The following is a 22,018-nucleotide window of genomic DNA, read 5'->3' as shown; positions in this document are numbered from 1 at the left end:
ATGTGGGATTAAAGTTTGTTCATTACCGCTAACTTCTTTTGACATAATTTGCATGAATAAGGTTTCCCTCTAGTGCGGGTTCCTATGTGGCTTTTGAAATTGTATTTTATTTTATTTTATTTTGATAGGTACAATAACACAATGCAGGCAAAATTATGATTATAAGTATGCAGGCAAAATTATATTAAAAGTATGATTCCGTAAACTTATTTTCATATTTCGCAACACTGGCGCTTTTTACTAGTGTGGGTTCGTTGTATCTTCTTAACACACCTGATTGCGTAAACTTCTTTTCATATACTTCACAAGAATAAGGTTATTCTCTGGTGTGGACTCGCATGTGGATTTTTAAATTGTTTGATCGTGTAAACTTCTTTTTACATTTTTCGCAGGAGAAAGGCTTTTCTCCAGTGTGGGTGAGTATGTGGCGTTGTAAATCGACCGCTTGCCTACACTTCTTTTGACATATTTTGCAGCAATAAGGCTTATCACCAGTGTGGATTCGTTTATGTATTATTAATCCAGCTGCTTGCGTAAACTTCTTTTTGCATACTTCACAGATATAAGGTTTTTCTCGAGTGTGGGTTCGTATGTGGGTTTTTAAATTACCTAATTGCCTGAACTTCTTTTTACATATTTTGCAGGAATAAGGTTTATCATCAGTGTGGATTCGTTTGTGTATTTTTAATCCAGATGGTGTCGTAAAGTTCTTTTTACATACTTCACAGATATAAGGTGTTTCTTTAGTGTGGGTTAATATATGGGTTTTTAAATTGCTCATTTGCGTAAACTTCTTTTCACACACTTCGCAGGAATAGGGTTTATCACCGGTGTGGATTCGTTGGTGCATTGCCAAATAATCTGCTCTCGTAAACTTCTTTTCACATATTTGGCAAAAATACGGCTCTTCTGTATGTCTGTGTGTTTTCAAACTGGTAGAATGTGTAAATTTATTTTTTCCTTTCTCGCGGTTGTAAGATTTCGGTTCATTTAGTTTAGTTACTTTATTAAGTTGCATGTGCTCCTTAATATGGTGAATAAGTTTCTGTTTTCGTTTAAATAAAGACCCACACATGTCGCAGAGGTAAATATTGGTATAGGCAGTGACTTGAAGGGTGTTTGTTGTTCGTGGTGGATCAGTTTGTTCCGCGTTCGCTGATGCGCTCGCGGACTCGGAGTGGGTTGTGGTGCTCCGCTCGAGCGACAGAAAATATAATTGCTCTGAAAAGAATGTAACATTACAGTAAACACTAGAAAATATGTTATTTTATTATACATACATATAAACAAATACCTAAAAGCTTATAAATTAAGCATTTGATTAACCTATACAAAACAGAGTTTGGCTGATATTTCAATAACATAGTTCGATCAAGATAAATCTACAACGATTTAGATAGCGCACGCAGTGGAAGTGTTATTTAATTATACTTCATCATTACATGGAAGTTTGACGTTTAAAATAACACTTGCACCGCGTGTCCTATCAAAATCCTTGCAGACTTATTATACACACATAATTAGTTACTATTTCAATGAATGTATTCTATTAAATAGTTACTGAGTAAATTCATTGTAACATACAGACATGCATAATTAATATCGTAATCTAGTTACTTTATAGATTTGGCGTTTGCGTCAAATCCAGTAGTTCTGTTTTTATTTTTTTTATTTATGATATTGGCCCAATTAATACTCGAACTTTGCGACCTCGAGCGCCGAACAAAACTTTGTCAAAAATAATGTCGGTTTTTTTAAGATTTGGGCGATTGTAAACCCAAAGGACTAGTTTTTGATAGTACCTTCTCGAGACGTTTTTAAAGTGGACTAAATTACTACAATACGAGACTAGAATCGTCTCTGTAGACCTAAGAGTTTCCGAGATAAAGCCTTTGAATATTTATAAGTTTTTCGAACTGAATTCGTAGGCTAAGTAAGTGCAGTGAATATACACTTTTGTCTCATCCGATGCCGCTTGGCACGATTGTTCCTAAGGTCAAACAAAGCTGATTTTGCCCCCCAAAATGAACCCCCCAGGGACAAATATCAGTTTTCATCACACAAATAAATGCCCTCACCGGAATTCGAATCCAGGACTATCGGCTTCATAGGCAGGGTCACTACTCACTAGGTCAGACTAGTCGTCAAATTAAATTAAAGTAAAACTAATCTTTAAATAAATTAATTAGTTTGGTGGATTGTATTATTACAATCCACCAAACTTACACACAATTACAATTACAGGAGCTAGTGTTCCACACAAAAATGTATCTCATCTTCCAACGAATACAGGCGGGTCCACACAGAGCGAGCATACGCGCGAGGCGATCTCCTCGTTCACAAAACGGCCAGTGTAGACGTGCCACGGCCGAGCCGGGGCGCGCGTTTTCCTCGCCCGAGCGTGCCGCCTCGGCCGAGGCACGTCTACACTGGCCGTTTTACGCGCGAGGAAATTGCCTTATGACATACAGTCTGATCTCTTGCCATGGTCCCTGAGAATGCCGGGCGGCTCAAGTTAAACACACAATCAATAGAATTAAAACTTATGTTCAGCCAGAAAGTCTTATCGAATAAATAAAGCTACTAACCGCGCACCACGAGGCCGCCGTCGGGGCGGTGCGGGCGCTCCGGCCCCAGCACGAGCTCGTCCTTGACCTCGTGGTCTGCGTACAGCTCTCCCAAAAGCTCCGGCTTCACACACGACTCCTCAACCCTGAACTCTGGCTCCTCCTTCACATGCTCTGCGGGGTGAAATATCATAAGTATTTTGGTTAATTTGTGATTAAATATTCAAATCTCTGCTTGAAAAATCAAACTTGGGTTAGTTCAAGCAAAGAAAATTGAAATAGAGGTGGATTGTCAAACTTTTAGAACAGCATTTGACTTTTATCCTTATTCTTTCACTGATATTTGTTAAATTTGTTAAATATCAATAAGTAGCGCCACCATCTAATAGCGATATAACGAGGAAAATGCGCGCGCCGCCTCGGCTGAGGCAAGTCTACACTGACCATTTTGCGCGCGAGGAAATTGCCTACCGCGAATGTGGACCTGCGTAATATGTCATTGTCAGGAAAATTTAAATAATCAGCAGTTTTTCACATCACCCATATAAAAAAGGCTGTTTCTTCCCTGCCAGGAGGGATCAAAGTGGCACTTTTCTCCCCTGCTAGGGCTGCTAGGAGGGATCAAAAATTCAATTTTCTATTCTAAGACTCGATTTTATTTCTTATTTGCACATTTTTTTAGCTTAAATTATATTTTGAAAATAATAATTTCCTCATAGGTAATGTCATCGTCATCATCATCATCATATCAGCCTTTTATCGCCCACTACTGAGCATAGGCCTCTCTTCTAGTACGCCACTTATCCCAGTCCTGAGCTAATCTCATCCAGAAGTGACCCGCAGTCTTCCGAATGTCATCCACCCAACGAGCCAACGGACGCCAGGCACTCCTTTCGTCTGAAAGCGGCCACCATTCCGATAGCATTTTCGCCCACCTGCCATCACTCTGCCTGGCAACAAGTCCCGCCCAGCTCCATTTTAATTTGGTAATGACGTGTCCGACGTCTTGCACCTTGGTGCGACGTGAAAAGCAGTATGTGTGTCACATGGTAGCAAAATTATTTCTACCTTAGGTGTTTACACTTGAATCCCTCACTATGCTCCGGATTCTATTTTACAATCCCCCGTTAAATATTTAAAATATTTGTCATTCAAATCAACACAGACTCTTTATCTTCAAATTCCATTGTCTACAACATTTTATGTATTTTTGAGATGCTGCTTTGAGAAGCTTGTGTTGTGGATACCAGCTAACCTTGGTCCGCTCGTTGCTCGGCGGGCTCCCCACACGTCCCGTCCTCGCCTTCAGGCTCCTGCTGCACGTGCGTGTCCGCCCACATCACGTACACTACCAGTAAAACACACTATTATTTTATTTCGGAAAAGGTAATCTATCTTCGCGTAGTGCTCGTGTGGAACGGACATGAAGAGAATACAAAATTACGCAAGTCCGATCTAATGATTCAATAACTAATGAACAGTTTGAAATGCCTAACATAAGTAAGATAAAGATAAAATGTAATGAACAATGAAATAACCAAAATATAACACAAGTCCTAGCTTATCGTAAACATATATATCGTAACTAAGCAACAAAACGTAATTTTATAGAGCTCCAGATGTTACAATTTGCCGTCACGATAAAATCGGTGATTAAATTGGAGATTGAGGCCAATTTCTTTCTGATCAAATCGACCGATTTGATAGATAAATCATTTATTTAGATAGATCAACCCGTTTGGGCTGGCCTTACAACTTTATTTATAAATACGTGCAATGGCGTGCAGTATTCAACTATCAAGGGTGTGGGGGCATTTATTAAAATTTAGAGCGTTCAGCTATCACCATAAATTTAAAATTGGTGGTAAAATTGGATATTGACGGCAATTCCTTTTCTGACCAAATCGGTGATTTGATCAGGCCGTCTGGACTAGCTTTAAACACAGTGCAACGTCATATCAATCAACTGTCATTCATGTCATATCATATTGTGTTGTGAGTTGAAGGTTATGTTATCGTTTACATTTTATATTAATATTACCTTTTATGTTATTTACTGGCTTACGATAAGTTAATAATTGGGCCACCATGTCGCTAGAGGCGGCACGCGTGAAGGAGGAGTCCGATACGATGGCAGATGCAGGTCCATTTTACTACATTCACTCACTTGTTTTGTACTTTTAGTGGTCTAATTTTCTTTGAAACAATCTGTTTGTAGGTTTAAGAATAAGAAAAACTAATACCATTGACGAAACAAAAACAAAAATGATCTATTATTGCTTGGAAATTACGATTTCTCATCTCTGTTATAACATATTTAATGTTGTTGTAGTTGTCATTAAAGAGGAGGAATTAAAACTAGATTGTGTGGAAGTCCCCTATGTAGCAATTGAAGCAGCTATTGTGGATGTAGACTTTGAGTCATCAGTCCCACCAGTGGTGGAGCTCCACAGCAAAGACTTCAATGAGCCAGCTGTGTACTTGGATGTGCAGAATGAGCTCCTGAAACCGGAGTGTGTGGACATGCCCTTGTGTTTGGGAGCAGACTCGGTCAGTCAGTATGCTGAGAATATCAAGGATGAGCTTGTACTGGAGCCGGAATGTATTCAACATGTTAACACAGGCTTAACCAGGCTTCCTACAGGTATGTTACAAACCTTATTTTCTTCTATTGTTATTATAGTTCACATCATACAAGATTAGAAGCAGTTTCCATTGTCTTTTTTTTGTTAAGGTTGAGGTTTCCGGCACGGGCCAAAAGTATGGAAACAACATTGTTTTCGTTAATACTTTGTGTTTATATTACTGTACCTATATTAGTAACCAAATACTTACATTAGGCAACCCTGATAGATAAATAATAAATAAATATTTATAGGACATTATTACGCAAATTGACTAAGTCCCACAGTAAGCTCAATAAGGCTTGTGTTGAGGGTACTTAGACAACGATATATATAATATATAAATATTTATAAATACTTAAATACATAGAAAACACCCATGACTCAGGAACAAATATCCATGCTCATCACACGAACAAATGCCCTTACCAGGATTTGAACCCGGGACCATCAGCTTCGTAGGCAGGGTCACTACCCACTAGGCCAAACTGGTTGTCAAGATAAAAATACGCCTTAAATATTAAACTGTCCTAGTATATTTTAAACATGATAAAAAAAAAAATAGAATAGTTACAAGTTTTTAGTTACCTTACAAAATGTTAAACTAGCAGTTATCATATAAGTACTTCATATTATTTAACATCACGTAAATACCACTCAGATTTGATTTTTCCTATACAAGGTGTAAATTCTGAAATACTGAGCTACTTTTATTATGGAACCAACCCATAATTTTCTATTGGGGGAGTCAGCATGCATCATAGAGACAGGTGTTTAACCCTTTACCAGGCTGACAGTTCAAAAATGACAATCGAATATCAGTCTTACTCATCGAAAATAGAACACATGTTTGAAGAGCCGCATGTGGGAAATATATATCCCTTAGCCTGGTAAAGGGTTAATGTACATCTGCTAAAAAAATCAAAGTTAAAATGCTTGTGGTTACGAAGTAACATAAAAAATACTAAACTTCTGTATTTTTCCATATGAATTTAAATGGAAATTTGACAGGAAGGTTAAGGTTGCACGTCTAATGTGTTAATTTCTGGAATTTTATATATTTGACACTGTCATCTGTCATCAGCGGCATATATATTTGTGGCACGTATTTAATTTTTCTGAATAAAACAGGAAAAAAAACGAAATTTGGTAAAATTCCCGAAAAAAACAATTGATTTTTTCCGGAGTTTTCATCCCTATACAAGGGATAGTGCCATACATTAGAAAAGAACAGCATAATTCCTCCCTGAATCGCTGTCAATCTTCGGTTTTGTAGGAAGTGTCATTTCTGTATGGTAGTACTATTATTTATGCTTTATTACTAAAATTATTTTTTATATTATTAAACATTTCATTTGATTTTGTTACAGAGAAATTTAATCCCATTTTGACCGATTGCTGGGTCCGAATAGAACGCTGCGCGGCCGTAGAAAAAGCGGTCAAGAAACATTTGGCACAGTTATATGTTGAAGAAAATAGAAAGCATACACGAATGAGAGACAACGAAGACTTTTTTTGCGAAGAGTGTAAACGGAATGAAAATTTCGAGTTCTGTGAAGCATGTAATACGAGCATACGAGCTCTTAATCAGTTAAGGAATTTGCGTGAAAAACGATATACTTGCGACATATGTTACGAAACATTCGAACAACGTTACCTTGTGTATCAGCATAAATTTTTTGATCATGGAATAATTTAATGATTTAATTCTTCAAATGAAGAATCCGACAGGAATATTCCTGTCAAATATTAAATAGGAAATTTCGGAATTTGAGGGCGCTATATGGCACCTTCTTCTTCTTCAACCTAGCGTTTTCCCGGCCTAGCACCAGGCTCTGCTTTTTTTTTTTTATACTACGTCGGTGGCAAACAAGCATACGGCCTGCCTGATGGTAAGCAGTCTCCGTAGCCTATGTACACCTGCAACTCCAGAGGAGTTACATACGCTACTCAATTTTCTCCACTTTGCCCGGTCTTCGGTCTCTCAGTTGTGAGATTGTTCTCTTTCATGTCCGCTATCACGACCTCCATCCAGCACACACTATGTGGCACCTTAAGTAGATAATTAATCAAGATAAGATAATTACTCCGTTTATTTATTTATTAATGTATAATCATTATCTTAGTCAGTCACTGTCAGGCGACCATATATGACTGTAGGTAGGTAACGGAGTTTATGTAGGCGCCTCTAATACAATAGATTCGGATACAATATAATACAATAGTTTCATAGACAATAGAAACTCAAGTAAATTTGAAAACTAAAGACTAACTTAGATAAATAGGTGTGTTTCACACAAAACGTGCAGTGCCTAAAATTTGTTACCTAAATATAATAAATGCAATTTTGTTATATATTGTGTTATTTTTATTGAACGCTCACAATCTTCACAACCTTTCTAAACGTATTTAGTAAAACTTTCAAACGGAATACACTATCGTCAAAGAGTTCAAGACCAAACACAATTTTTAGTTTCATTTTCAGGAACACGTTTGATCGGTAACCCATTTGTTTTGCAAGAAAACAACTATTTCAAACATACGGCAAAGATCTGTAGAGGCTACACAGCTAAAAAAGAAGGTGTATTAAAAAACAATTTGACCACCGCAATCACCAGACCTTAAACCGATCGAGCTTTCATGGAATGAACTCGGCCGTAGGGTCCGAAAACAATGTAACCCTAAAAACCTGGTATGGGGAATGAATTGGGCATCATCGAGTTACCTGATAACGACACCAAACTTGACTCAAAGGTCCATACTAATCCGTCAGAATTTTTTTGTGAGCGCCGGGAGCTCTACTTTGACAACCTGTCGCGGAGTTCAACCTGGCTTCCGGGCTTTTGGGGCTAAGGTGGACGTGTATAACATATGTACCAAATAGCATTGTTGTACTCAAAATTGTACCTCCATACAAGCATTCCCAATAGAAAACGGACTACCTCGAGAATTCTCGAGCAGAAACCCTAATAAAGAACTACCTATATTTTTTGAGGTTGATTTATTATTTATATTAATTAATAAATAATTTGTTCCTATGTAATCGCAGATGAAACTACAACCCGGCAGAAACACACGGACACTCTGCAACAGGAGATGAACTACGTGTGCGATTGCGGGGAGGTATTTCAACAAAAACAATTTAATTGAACACATCAAGTCGCAAGAACGAAAAGGCCTATCTATTTTTTTTAATTGCAGCAAAATCACTAGCAAACCATATGTCTGCAACATATGTCAAAAGGCGTTTACGTGGTTTTCACAATTAAAGACACATGAACGCGTTCACACGGATTACAGGCCGTATTGCTCTGAAGTGTGTAAAAAGACGTTTAGGTCTTCATATTGTTTTAAAAGACATCATAAAGTACACACTTGCGAAAAACAATATCAATGCGAAGTATGTAAAAGGCAATACAAAAATGCGAGTTCTCTAAACAGACAAAAAATAATGCACACTGATGAAAAACCATGTCGGTGCGAAATATGTCAAAAGCAATTTAAATACTCTTATTGTCAGAAGAAACATTAACTAATACACACCATAGACGTGAGCGACGTACTTAGATTTTAGTTTTAAATACCATTTTTACAAACATAAATTATTTTCAGGCAATATTTTAATTTGTTTTTATTTCAAGTAGAAACATGTGGGATGCGTAGTAACGCAGTACTTCACCACTTTATTCACTTACTTGAGATAGGTACTAGCTCTGGGTGTAGAAAGCAAACAAGCTAGATGAGTTTTGCAGCTTTAATCTTGAGCACACACATGCGTAAGCAATAGATCCGACTACGTAGTATACAGATGGAGAAATAGCAAGCGATAGGCACTTAAAAACTATAAAGCGCGAGCTAAATGCACGGAAACGCGATTGCAGTGCAATTGCGCGGCGCAGCGACATGCGCTTCGCGTCAAGGCGGCTGATGGACTGTCGAGCGTGGCTCGCGGAGCACTGCGCGGGCGCAGGGGCGGCCGGCTGAGAACCGGTCGGCCGTGAGCCCAGTTATGCAGTCGTTGCGCGCGCTCGCTGTTAAAATTATCTACTAATAAGAAGGGATTTGTTTGTCCGCTTCAACATACAAAATATGTAACATTAACATTTGATCTTTGATTTAATTGTACATAGTTCATCGTTTATATAAATTAATTAATTGTAATAAGTTAAATCAGTTTATGTAAATAGGTTAAAAGGTAAAATGCGTGATATAATAATTAACAATTAAAATGACTATAGATAGCAATTAAGTATCTGACTTAATTAGGCTAATTAATAAATTCATTGGATACAACATAGAATGATCTGATATAAATAATTTGGAAAATTAATTTGACTGTAAAATTGTAAAAACATAAAATTGCTAAATGTATATAAAAGAGTATAAACATAAAACCATTAAGAAATACATAAAACATTCGGCTTAACGCCCACAAACACTACTAAGTATATAAATTATAAACTGAAATAAATGTCATAAACTAAAAAAAGTGACCAAGGCCTCCAGTGCCCCTGGCTGGAATCGAACCAGTGTCCTCTGCTATCGCGGCAGGTGCCTGAGCTACTCGGCCACCGGGGGTGGCGGCGCCATCTATCTCGCTAACTCGGTATCACTTGAGACGATCAAGTTAGAAGGTCGAATCATACTGTTCTACCTTAGGGATGGCTAGGGGGCGCCGTAAGCCTTCAGTAAGAAATGCATATACTTGGAAAAATTTGACCAATGCCGCCGTGACCCCGGTGGCCGAGCGGCTCAGGCACCTGCCGCGATAGCAGAGGACGCTGGTTCGATTCCAGCCTGGGGCACTGGAGGCCTTGGTCACTTTTTCTTAGTATATGACATTTATTTCAGTTTGTAATACATTCCGTTGTCCTTCAATATATCTGCATGAAACAAAAAGTTAAGGCTTTTTGTAATATACCACAAATATTAAATAATACTCGTAATCATGATTTTTATAAAAATCTGTTTTGTTTTATACGAGTAGGTTAGTGAAAATCAAAATACCTACTATTATTAATGTGTTATGTTAATATTGTTAATCGAGGACTGTGAATTATTAAAATTAATTATTACTCTCATTCATTAGGTTATTCTCATTAATGCATAAACGTGATTTTGAAATTTAACCGAGTAACTGAATCTGACATGACTAACTGGTCATAAACCTAGTTTTACAACCTTGCAATGTTCATATGATCACTCCACACTAACGACTGTGGATGTAAGTTGCCAACAGGTTGCCAACCATTTTTCTGAATTTAGGTTGAGATTAAGAATCTAAAGAAAGACAGACAATGCAATAATGTAGACAACGAGCTGAATGAACTTTGTTTTAATAATTGTTTAGGATTAATATGCTTTGTGTCGATTTACTATTGATGAATAATTTGTAATTATAACATTAAATTCAACAAACTGTGAAGAACTTGTAAATGTGATATTACTAATAATAACTTTATATTTTTTTTGAGTTTTATTGTCCCAAACCTTGCATTTTATTTTGAAAATACGTTCGTATAACGAACAGCGTAGCTCTGCAGTGGATTAAAGGACACAGCAACTCGCGAGGTAACGATGCAGCAACTGAAGGTTGCTGGATCTGAGCCAATTCTACCTCTGCCTTATGCCTGGCTCCGGAACATGCTGCAACATGACACCAAAGTAAAACATCAACAGTACTAATCTAACCTAGGCACATATAGGCACGCGAAGGAAGCCTTCCCGACAATCAACCCCGGTCTGTCTCGGAGGCTGAGACAGCTCAAGAGGCAACAGGCTTATAATTGGCCTGCTAAACAAGCACCTGTTAACTCTACGTGCTCCAGACAGCCCCAGGGCTGCAGAGCGTGCATGGAGGCAGAGGAGACAGCCGCCCACGGCATTCTCGAGTGCCCCGGGATAACAGAGTACAGTCAGCATCAAAAATAGCGGATCCAACAAGGTGTCAAAATATGTAACCATTCTGTAACAGCTTAACAAAAAGTGATGGTTCTGTATGTAGAACAAATAAAACTAAAAAAAGGTATAATTTTGAACGTAAATAGAGATTTGTCCATATTTGGAAAAGTTATCCGGAATATCAGATACTTTAGGCGCGTTGTCTCATTCTCTATTATGTATTGATGTTGACTGTACCGGACATAATACCTCGGCTCGCTGGGGCTTCTCCCAGAAGTCGTCGGCAACATCCAATGCCGGATTTAGAGGTCTGGAGGCCTCGGGCAATAAAGGAGTGGAGGCCCCCTGGCCCCAAATTTTTTCCAAATAAAATGGTAAATTTTCCGTATTCTCTATTGTGGGGGCCCCTCTTTTGTGGAGGCCCGGGGCAGTAGCCCCGGTTGCCCTCCCCTAAATCCGGCCCTGGCATCAACATCAAGGGTCTGCTAGGCTTCTTGGTAGAGTTGGGTTGGCAAGAGTAGTGCTGACAACCCACCACGCAAATTAGGCGCAATCAAGGCCGCAAGTACCTATATCCTATCGTACCTATAACGTTCGACAGAACGAAAGAAGCCGTAAAACTACCTGTTTTAGTAAGTTAAGGTAAAAGCAGTACTATAAAGCGTCGAATGAGGTCCCTTCGACAGTTCAATATTAATTAATAATAAACCATAGTTTAATTAGGTACGAGCCTTGCTTATAAAACCAATTCCCGTGCTAATAGGGAATATTACGCGAAATTCTGCGTAGGGGGCGCCACTACCAAGATTCCATCACAATCTGAGGGTATACCGCGAAACAAAGAAATCGAAATTTCGTTATCTAACCTCTCTATCACTCTTACATATTCGAGCGATGAAGAGGCAGATAACTAAATTACGATGTTCGCGTTTCTCGGTAGGCCCTTTGTAAACAAACCGCCTTGATGCATCAATGTCATATTTTATTATCTGTGAAAACTTATCAATTAACAGTTTAAGGCACAGTATGTTTAAATTACTCTATAGTTTATGAAAGATGCTAGTGCTGCACTCTGACGACAGAACATTGCAGTAATACTCCCAGTTAATACACAAATATTACTTTCCGCCAAAGAATCGTGGATCCGTTCGCGGATTAGCAAAGTAATGTATGTATGTATGTCACTCTATTGCACATAACTACTGGCCTTAGCGTCTATTTCAGACGATCTATGGTGCAATGTCTAGAGACATTACACCGCCTGGGACGGAGTCAAGGAAAACGCAGGGATGCCCAGCACCTGCGCCACCCTCTCGACCTCACTCACTTCGAAACAAAACAAAACGAAAAAGGGGAGCGACATGGTGGAGGCGGATCTGCGCGAGCTTCGAGTCGACAATTGGCGAGAGGTCGCCCAGGATCGAGAAAAGTGGCGCTGTCTTGTGTCGGAGGCCAAGTCTCATTTTGGATCGCTGAGCCAGTAAGTAAGTATGTACAAAGGCGAACTTTAATAATAATAGCGAAGTAACATTTCTGTATTAGGTAATTAATATTAATTTCCACAAAGTAACGCCTGATTCTATTCATTATTCCCGTGCTAGGAAAATTTAGGTTCCATGGATAGCAAAATTCCCGTGCCCGGACAGGTGCAGCTGCCCCTTTTTCCACAAGTATCAAGAAGAAAATCAATTCAATAAGCTCCGGCATGCCTAACGGCAGTTGAAATGCCGCTACTAATATACGCGTGGCACACAAACGTCAAAATACTATGTTAAGAAATATTAGTTTCGTCTTATACCGCGATGGTTAAAATATCTGACATAAAACTATTTATTTATGTCATCTTTATTGCACAATACATGAAAGTACAAATGGCGGTTAATGCCTTAAGGCATTCTGTACCAGTCAACGAATGGGTTAAACCAGAAAGATTAAGTAGGTGCAGTGTCTTTTGAAATAAATGAATTTGTAACCAAGACTATATATGATTATGAACATAAACTATATACTTATATTAGGAAACTTACACATATACTTAATACAAATAACCATACACATATTGATGCATACATCATTATATGTATGTATAATACCAAGTGTGAATCATTAGGTTAACTATGTAACTACTTGCGGTTTATTTGGCTTAGTGAATTAAACACATCCCGTCGTTTTTCTCCCTTTACTACTAACCTCGTAAAGGGTTCGAAACGTAGGGTTGTAATTTAAATTAATTATATTGAATATATTCCGTTTGTAAGTTTTATTAAATACGTTTAGAAAGGTTGTGAAGATTGTGAGCGTTCAATAAATAACACAATATATAACAAAATAACATTTATTATATTTAGGTAACAAATATAGGCACTGCACGTTTGGTGTGAAACACACTTATTTACCTAAGTTAGTCTTTAGTTTTCAAACAGTTGAGATTCTATTGTCTATTACTCTTAATAGAGGCGCCACAGAAAAAAAGTACAGTACGCTATTTATTTCAACAATTTGTTTAACGACAGTTCCATCGTATCTTAAACTCAGTTACCTACAGTCATGGCCGCCTGACAGTGAATGACTAAGATATACACAAATAAATACATCTCCTTTACTTATAATCTTTATCTACTTTATATATCTAACCTATTAACATTTAGTGATTTCACAAAAATAAGCTTCATACATGAATCGTTAGAAAGATGGCAATCGAATCTACTTCCCGAGAGATTTAAATATTTCTAGCAAATATGGTATCTATCGTACCCTAGAAACATCCAAATTGTAAAATAAAATGTGGCGCGCACACCGCAGGTGAAAACGATCCACACAAAAAGCGCCTTCGCTGTGACGTCATCTCGCAGACGGCTGCGCCAAAAAGTAAGTATGCAAAAGAATCATGAAGAATAATGCGTTTAGTTATATAATTGTCATGTATTATTCACTTATTATAACATAAGGAATCTGTTAAAGTGTTTAATATACATTAGGGCTATAAAATACACCGTGGGTTGGTAAAACCCGACAGATTTTAAAGGTGTGTTCTTAGCCGCATTAAGAGACTAAAATGTCATACAAAATTATAGTTATATAATGACAATTCTAGTGAAAAAAAAATCCGCAATAACTTAGTGAAAAACGCCTTTTTGTCTGCGACGCTACCACTATGTGACTTGGTTTAGACATACCTACTGACAGAGATTAAAAATTTAAAGGGAACTTGCAATTTTAATCTGTAAACAAAAAAAAAACTTTTCACCACACCAGCTGGTAAAGGCCTTTATTTTATACCTTACCTTACCTTTTTACACGAGATAGTTTAAACTGTACGGAACCATCGGTGCGCGAGTTATTTTTGTATATATATTAAAATGTTACTATTAGGAATTTATAAGGGATCTCATAACTAAATAACAAATGAAGATAAAAAAAGGGTAATACAACTGCCTCATTGTTGAAAGCTAGTGATTTTTATTACTGTTTTAAAAAAGAATAAATATACAACAACACAATATAAACAATACTAATAAAACAACACCGTGAACTGAATAGAGAAAAGACAATTGTCATTTTCCATTGTTTTACTTTTAGTTTAAATAATTATTATTTACAAGGCAAATGCGAGTCAAGCTATTTAGTTCATATGAGAGATACTTATTTATTGGCAATACAAGAATCACATGTTAAATGGGCTAAAAGGTGTAATTTAAACTAAATAAGCTATAATTTAAAAATCATACTTTAATAGCAGTAAAAGTATTTAATAAACAACAATAATCATAATATTATACTTCTAACACTAAGCCACATTTTCATTAATAAATGTATCTAAATATACAGTACAAAATAAATAATCAGATTAAGGTACTTATCTCTGTCCGTGGCGCTGGTAGCACAACAAGTGACCGCTCGCCAGCGAGCATCATCCTTTTATACCTGGTTCAGGTAAATGGCATGATCTACTCGTTTCTTCGCCTACCGACATTATGCCGTATTTTAAATGTTTGAATAAAATGTACCTTAAAATGTTACAATGCGATTTCATAATGGCAAATCCAACACGCGAGTAAAACGAACTCGCACTTGACCGGTTTTTATTTTGGTCTTACAAGCATAGAAATTAATAACTTTTGTGCGTATTCACTTTCACATGTATTACAGAATTTGGCATTAAGTGTATTTGTTTTACACTCTTGTCAGATGTCAAATTGAATAGCATCGTTTTTGTATTTTCAGCAACGATTTCAGATTTGACGCCAATTTTGAGTCGTAAGGCTTTCTCCGCGGCCTCGCAGCGCTCCAGCCGAACGAAGCATTCGCGTGTTGTAAGCATTTGTTTTTCTGAAACAAATATGTATTTTATTTAATTATAACTATTATAAGACAAATTTACACAGCTCGGCCTAGACCCAGAGGCCACTTTAAACCCAATAGGCTTGTGTTGTGGGTATTAGATGGCGATATATAAATAAATAAATGATAATATTAAAAAAATCGTTTAAATCAGACTAAAGGTTCATACATGGCAGTAGCGGCGCGTGGAAATTCTGGCTAGGCAACTCGGAACAAAAAAAACCTAACTTAACATTATGTACCTTTCAAGTAAAAAGTGAAGCGAGCGCTAGGTGTATCCTTGGGCGCGTAGCAATAAATTTTAGGCAAGCTGGTGGGAATCGAGTTGTATGGAGCCGCCGCCCCTGATACATGGTTAGTAAACATTAAAATCTTATTACTACTGTTAGTACGACATATAAAGAGACAACTAACACTAAAAAACCGGCCAAGTGCCAGTCGGACTCGCACAGGAAGGGTTCCGTACCATTATCTATAAAAACGGTCACCCATCCAAGTACTGACCCCGCCCGATGTTGCTTAACTTCGGTGATTGGATGAGAACCTCGAGATTGGAAAGAAATATTTGTTTATTCTGTTTTTAGTATTTATTGTTATAGCGGCATCAGAAATACATAATCTATAGAAATTTCAACTGGCTAACTATCACGATTCATGAGATACAGCCTGGTGACAGACGGACGGACGGAGTCTCAGTAATAGGGTCCCGTTTGACCCTCTGGGTACGGAACCCTAAAAACACGGTGTATTAAGAGATAATGAACACTATAAACTAGACAGTGCCTGCATGCAGTTGCAGTCTACGCTCAGAATGCTGTTGGAGCTGCCGCGCCCGGACCTTTTGTTGAGTTTGTTAGAGGATTTCCAAGACTTTCCAAAGTTTTTATCAAGATGGTGTTGAGTAATGATATCTATTTTAATCTGTTGCTCATTATTTTGACACAACTTTAATTTTGATTTGAAATGTCGTCTGGATGCATCTCATAAATACGGCCGGCAGTAGGCTTGCCATGCAATACCCATTAGGTTTGAAAGCAAAGCCTAGCCCTCCCATTAGGAGATGCTTGCTCCAGCCCGTAATAATCATTACACGACTAGTAATGCAAGCTAAAATGTATATTTTTTACTATGTGAAACTTGTGTATATGAGAATAAAACTAAACTATTTCACATCAATCGGTGCTTCTAAATCACATATTGCAAGCAGTGATATTGATATGCTATGGAGTGTGATCTGTAACTTAATCTGTGTCCGAGCCATTGTTATTCAAATTACGAATATAAGTTGTTTCACTTCGGCGTACATTTGTAGATGTTCTAAATACTCATTGCTCTGTGGTGTAGTATAGTTAGTTAGTTGTTGTTAGTGTAATATAGTATGTAGCTATGAGAAAGAAGATAGTTTATATGACCAGTAGGTTACGGATAATTCTAAAGTGCGCCTGTTTCTCTTGAGTACCCCTTACCTCATGGCGACCGTGACAGGACAGACTATATCTAAAAATATACCTGTACTATACCACAGCTCATACTTACATAGTTTATATTTGCGAGTTTCTATAATTGGCTCTGTAATGCTATTTAAAAAGTTAAATATATCTTTAATATATGTTGGGATTCCTTGCATAATAAAAAAAAAACACCTTAATCCATTGCATTGAGGTGAAAAAATGTATACATATTTACGAACTCGACTGTACAATATTCTTGTGGGAAAAATAATTCCCAGTAGATACCGCCAACGCTGGTGGTACCTAGTGGATTTTTTTTCTGAGTTGTCCCAGTGGTAAAAGGTGAATAAAAATCTCCAAAGAACTTAGTGGAAACTAACCTTTTACCTCTAAGGATAATTTGGGGTAATCAAACTGTAATTTTACTTTTTAGAATTGCAGTAATAAAAATACGACGTTACTCACTTTTGCGGCTCATTTGACGGTTCCCTTTGCGCGAACGTGGTGGTCGCTCGATTCCTAATAGTGTCCTGTCTACAAACTCATTGTTTCCTAGTCTAACCTTAGACACATACAAATTACTTAATTGATTCAAGGCCTTTTCTGTCTCACAATCACCACATAGTTGTTTGCCAGGTTTATTACATATTTTGCAGCAATAAGATTGTTTCTCACGTTTGTGGTTTGATATAGGTATCATATTTCCTGGGTTAACTACGGGGGCACCAATTTTAGCCCGCTGTACTTTTTTGGTCTTGGTCTGTACTTTTTTGGTCTTGGTCTGTACTTTTTTGGTCTCGATATGTACTTTTTTGGTGTCGGTCTCGTATTCTGAAAGGAAATCGAAGGCAACATGAAACGTAAGATTGTTTACACTTATCGACTAGAGATTTATCAGAGGGCCCGAAAAGTACAAACAACTTTTTCATAGATTTCGATACCTAATTGAAAAACCGGCCAAGAGCATATCGGGCCATGCTCAGAGTAGGTTTCCGTAGTTACTCCTCCGTCACAATAAGCTAAACTGGAGCTTAAAGTATAGTAGATTGAACTACCAAGGGATGAACTGTGGATGTACGTCTTTTTACTATGAAGGGGAAACTTTTTGCGATAACTCAAAAACAGCTAAACTGATCATATCCGCTATAGTTTTCGTTTAATGTCTTTTTTAAGCTCTACTTCCAAGATTTTTTCATATTTTTTGGACCTATGATTCAAAAGTTAGAGGGGGGGGACACATTTTTATTTTCTTTCGGAGCGTTTATCTCCGAATATATTCACTTTATCAAAAAATGTTTGTTGAAGACCCCTATTTGTTTTGAGAGACCTTTCCAACGATATCCCACACAGTAGGGTTGAAGCAAAAAAAAAATTCACCCCCACTTTATGTGTAGGGGAAGGACCCAAAAAAAAATTAAATTTTTATATTTTATTGTATAGACTTTCTCGGCTTTATTGATTTATATATCCATGCCAAATTTCAGCTTTCTAGCACTAACGACCACGGAGCAAAGCCTCGGACAGACAGATAGACGGACATGGCGAAACTATAAGGGTTCCTAGTTGACTACGGAACCCTAAAAACCGGCCAAGTGAGTGTCGGACAACGCATAATGGAGGTTTCTGTAACTTCATACAATACAAAAAGCCGTACAAGCAAACGAGCAACTTCGCGGCACTTATTATGACATTTTAATAAGACCAGTTTATACGTTTGACACAAATAAATGTGTAAACGAGTAAAAAAACACAAATAAACGTGTAAACAAGCCCCAATGCGGAGGCCTGTCAGACTTACCCGTATTTATCTTAGTAGTGTTTAGCCAGTTGGAGGTGCTTCCACAAATGATCTTGTCCGAATATAAACTAGACAAGTACGCGCTGTAGAACTCTGAAAATATTAATATAGGAATCTGTTACAGAAAAAAGTTCACTTTAATGTATTATTGACCATACATATACAATACAGACTATACATCTTTGTTATAATGTGGTAATTATTTATTATATGATTATTATAATGTATTGTTTACCCAAAAAAATGGCTGTTGTACATATAAATGTTACTATGTATTTTTCATGTCACTGTTAACGTAACTCACAGAAAACAAATTTATTTTATTAAATTTTTAGTTTCTGAAAAGTTAACTGTGTGTACTTAGTCTCTTTACAAATTTTTTATTTATTGGAAAAAGGTAAGCATTTGACCACAATCTCACCTGATGGTAAGTGCCGATGCAGTCTAGGATGGAACATGCTTACATAAATGAAGTCTATTATATACATATTTCGCAAGTACATGTTTCTGTTTCACAGTGCACGTATTTGTGTCCCGATAGCGCCTTCAAAATTCCTATATTATATTTACCTGTTGGATTCTTCATCTTCTGAAGAATTTCATTATTTCCGTGAATAAGAAATTTATGCTGATGCAATTGGTTAATTTCTTGGAATTTTTCGCCACATATTCTGCAAGTAAATGTTCTTTTACGTTGTTTTCCACGCAATTTCCTTAACTGGATCAGAGCTCGCATGCTCGTATTACACGGTAGACAGAACTCGAAATTTTCGTTCCGTTTACACTTTGCGCATAAAAAGTCTTCGTCGTCTCTCATTCGTGTGTGCTTTCTATTTTCTTTGACATATAACTGTGCCAAATGTTTCTTGAGCGCTTTTTCTGCGGCCGCGCAGCGTTCTATTCGGACCCAGCAGTCGGTCAAAATGGGATTAAACTCTGTAACAAAATCGAATGTTAAACACATAAAAATCGAATGCAACGTAAAAGTTGATATGAACAATTTTAGTACGAAAACTCAATTGGCTATATTTGCCAACGAAACTGTCGTCTTGTATATCTTCTTCCTCGCGTTGTCCCGGTTTTTTGCCACGGCTCATGGGAGCCTGGGGTCCGCTTGACAACTAATCCCAAGATTTGGCGTAGGCACTAGTTTTTACGAAAGCGACTGCCATCTAACCTTCCAACCCAGAGGGTAAACTAGGCCTTATTGGGATTAGTCCGGTTTCCTCACGATGTTTTCCTTCACCGAAAAGCGACTGGTAAATATTAAACTGTCGACTTGTATATGCAACATAAAAACACAGCTGTTCGCGAAACTGAATTACGAGTGACGAGTCCGTCGCACAGTGGGCGGCCTCCAACTCCGTAGTAATAATAAAATTCTTTATTTCAAGTTTAAAAACTCATACAATACAATTAAATAAAACAATAACATAAAATTAAACATAAATTGAAGCGAATGCTATAGACAGATCCTTTGTTATATACATTCATATATTATTTACCATTTTCGTCCAGGTGTATGGCTGTCCAGTGCTTTAGGATCTTATTGCTCGGGTTGACAGTAAACAGCGCCAGAATATAATTTTTCTGCGAATTTTGCCATACGTTTACCCAGACCGAAGCTATCGCTTGATTGCATAAAAATCAGGTACTCCCGCATCAGCAAACATGGTCTTAGCACTGCAGTAGCGAGGTTGTTTCATGAGTATTCTGAACGCATCGTTATACTGAACCCTGAGCACGTTATATGAGCGTTTGGTGTAGTTATACCATAGTGAGCATGTATAAAACTGGCAGAATTCCCTAAATAAAGTAGTTTTTACGTCCGTGGTGCACTTGGAGAATCTTCGCGACAGCATGTTACAGCGGACCGCGAGCGCGCGGCGCTCTCGCTCCATGTCCATGTCGTCGCGAAGGTTCTCCGTTAGAAAATGGCCTAAGTACTTGAAAGATGTTACGACCCGAACCGGCGAACCATTCAAATAAACTGGCGGAACTACCTCCGGACCCTAGCCGTATCTGAAAACGAGCATTTCTGTTTTTAAAATATTATATTTTAGATAATGCTGTTTCGAGAATGTTTCGCAAATAGTAAGCAATTGTTGGATACCCTAGCTTGAGGGGCAGAGAAGCACCATATCAACGGCATAGCTCAGGTTGTTAACGCATATATTAGCAACATGGCAACCCGTCCTGGTACCTCTCAGCTCCTCAATCAGACCATTGAAGTAGAGGCAAAATAGGTCCGGTAAAGTTATGCTCCCTAGACGTACACCACACTCTAGCCTATAATCGTTAGAGAGGGTGTCACCCCATTTCACGTTGTTTGTTTGGTTTTCGTACCGATACCTTAGGACATTGACCGTGTCTACCGGCATGTTTGATTCTAAGAGCTTAGTCCACAGTAGTTTGTAATTTACTAGGTCGAAGGCACGGCTCAAATCTAGAAAACATGCATACACAGATGTATGTTTACTGATATAATAGTTAACTATAGTTTTGAGACTAAGTATCGTGGACTCGGTCGATAGGCCGGTACGAAAACCAAACTGCGCATCATTCAACCTTATGTTTTTCATCAGTTCAGGCTGCAACAACCTTGTTGCTTGCTGCAACACTTTACCAATAATAAAAACCACATCTGGTCATGTATAATTTAACCTACAATAACGAAAGAAGAAAATAAACATACCCCTAGGTGGCCTGGTTAAGCCTGTGTTAACATATTGAATACATTCCGGCTCCAGTAGAAGCTCGTTCTTGATATTTTCAACATACTGACTGTTTGTGTCGACTTCCAAACACAAGGGCATGTCCACATACTGTGGTTTCAGGAGCCCATTCTGCACATCCAAGAACACGGCTGGCTCACTGAAGTCTTTGCTGTGGAGCTCCTCCACTCCACATGATGGAACTACAACAATGTTAAATATGTTATAACAGAGATAAGAAATAGTAATTTAAAAGCAAAAATACATAATTTTTGTTTTAGTGTCGTCAATGGTATTAGTTTATCTTATTCCTAAACCTACAAACAGATTGTTTCAAAGAAAATGAAACCACTTAAAATACAAAACGAGTGAATATCGTAAAACCCACCTGCATCTGCCATCGTATCGGACTCCTCCTTCACGCGTGCCACCTCTTGCGACATGGGGGTCCAATTATTAACTTATTGTAAGCCAGTATAACATAAAAGACAATATTAATATAAAAATTTCAAGATAACATAACCTTCAACTCACAATATATATGAGATATGACATGACATGACTGAACTGACAGTTGATATGACGTTATGCGAATATAAAGTCCTTGGCGAATATACACTCG

At 37.7% G+C, this 22,018-nt stretch overlaps 4 protein-coding genes across 5 annotated transcripts in view; 1 reads left to right on the top strand and 3 right to left on the bottom strand.

Annotated features, from left to right (window-relative positions):
- Window positions 1-22,018, bottom strand: part of LOC133531521 (ommochrome-binding protein-like) — a 302,438-nt gene that overhangs the window by 90,534 nt on the left and 189,886 nt on the right. The window lies entirely within an intron of this gene.
- LOC133531520 (zinc finger protein 239-like) lies at window positions 74-4,094 on the bottom strand. Its single transcript, XM_061869787.1, has 3 exons — window positions 3,823-4,094; window positions 2,589-2,741; window positions 74-1,221 (listed from the first exon to the last, which is right to left on the bottom strand). The coding sequence occupies exons 1-3, from the start codon at window positions 3,905-3,907 to the stop codon at window positions 317-319; spliced, it is 1,143 nt and encodes a 380-aa protein (XP_061725771.1). The 5' UTR covers window positions 3,908-4,094; the 3' UTR covers window positions 74-316.
- On the top strand, window positions 4,526-7,546 carry LOC133531522 (uncharacterized). Its single transcript, XM_061869793.1, has 3 exons — window positions 4,526-4,710; window positions 4,900-5,211; window positions 6,562-7,546. The coding sequence occupies exons 1-3, from the start codon at window positions 4,656-4,658 to the stop codon at window positions 6,888-6,890; spliced, it is 696 nt and encodes a 231-aa protein (XP_061725777.1). The 5' UTR covers window positions 4,526-4,655; the 3' UTR covers window positions 6,891-7,546.
- LOC133531750 (uncharacterized) lies at window positions 14,802-21,938 on the bottom strand. 2 transcript variants are annotated; one of them, XM_061870133.1, is made up of 6 exons: window positions 21,785-21,938; window positions 21,378-21,599; window positions 19,253-19,618; window positions 18,683-18,775; window positions 17,350-17,715; window positions 14,802-15,421 (listed from the first exon to the last, which is right to left on the bottom strand). In XM_061870133.1, exons 1-6 carry the CDS (start codon window positions 21,837-21,839, stop codon window positions 15,201-15,203), a joined length of 1,323 nt encoding a protein of 440 aa, XP_061726117.1. In that variant the 5' UTR covers window positions 21,840-21,938; the 3' UTR covers window positions 14,802-15,200. The 2 variants fall into 2 exon arrangements, with proteins under 2 accessions (XP_061726117.1, XP_061726118.1); XM_061870134.1 differs by lacking the exon at window positions 14,802-15,421 and adding an exon at window positions 16,820-17,010.

Source organism: Cydia pomonella, chromosome 25, assembly GCF_033807575.1.
Source record: "Cydia pomonella isolate Wapato2018A chromosome 25, ilCydPomo1, whole genome shotgun sequence".
NCBI lineage: Eukaryota > Metazoa > Arthropoda > Insecta > Lepidoptera > Tortricidae > Cydia > Cydia pomonella.
Note: the sequence above shows the minus strand (reverse complement) of the source record. Positions and strands in the feature narration are given on the sequence as shown.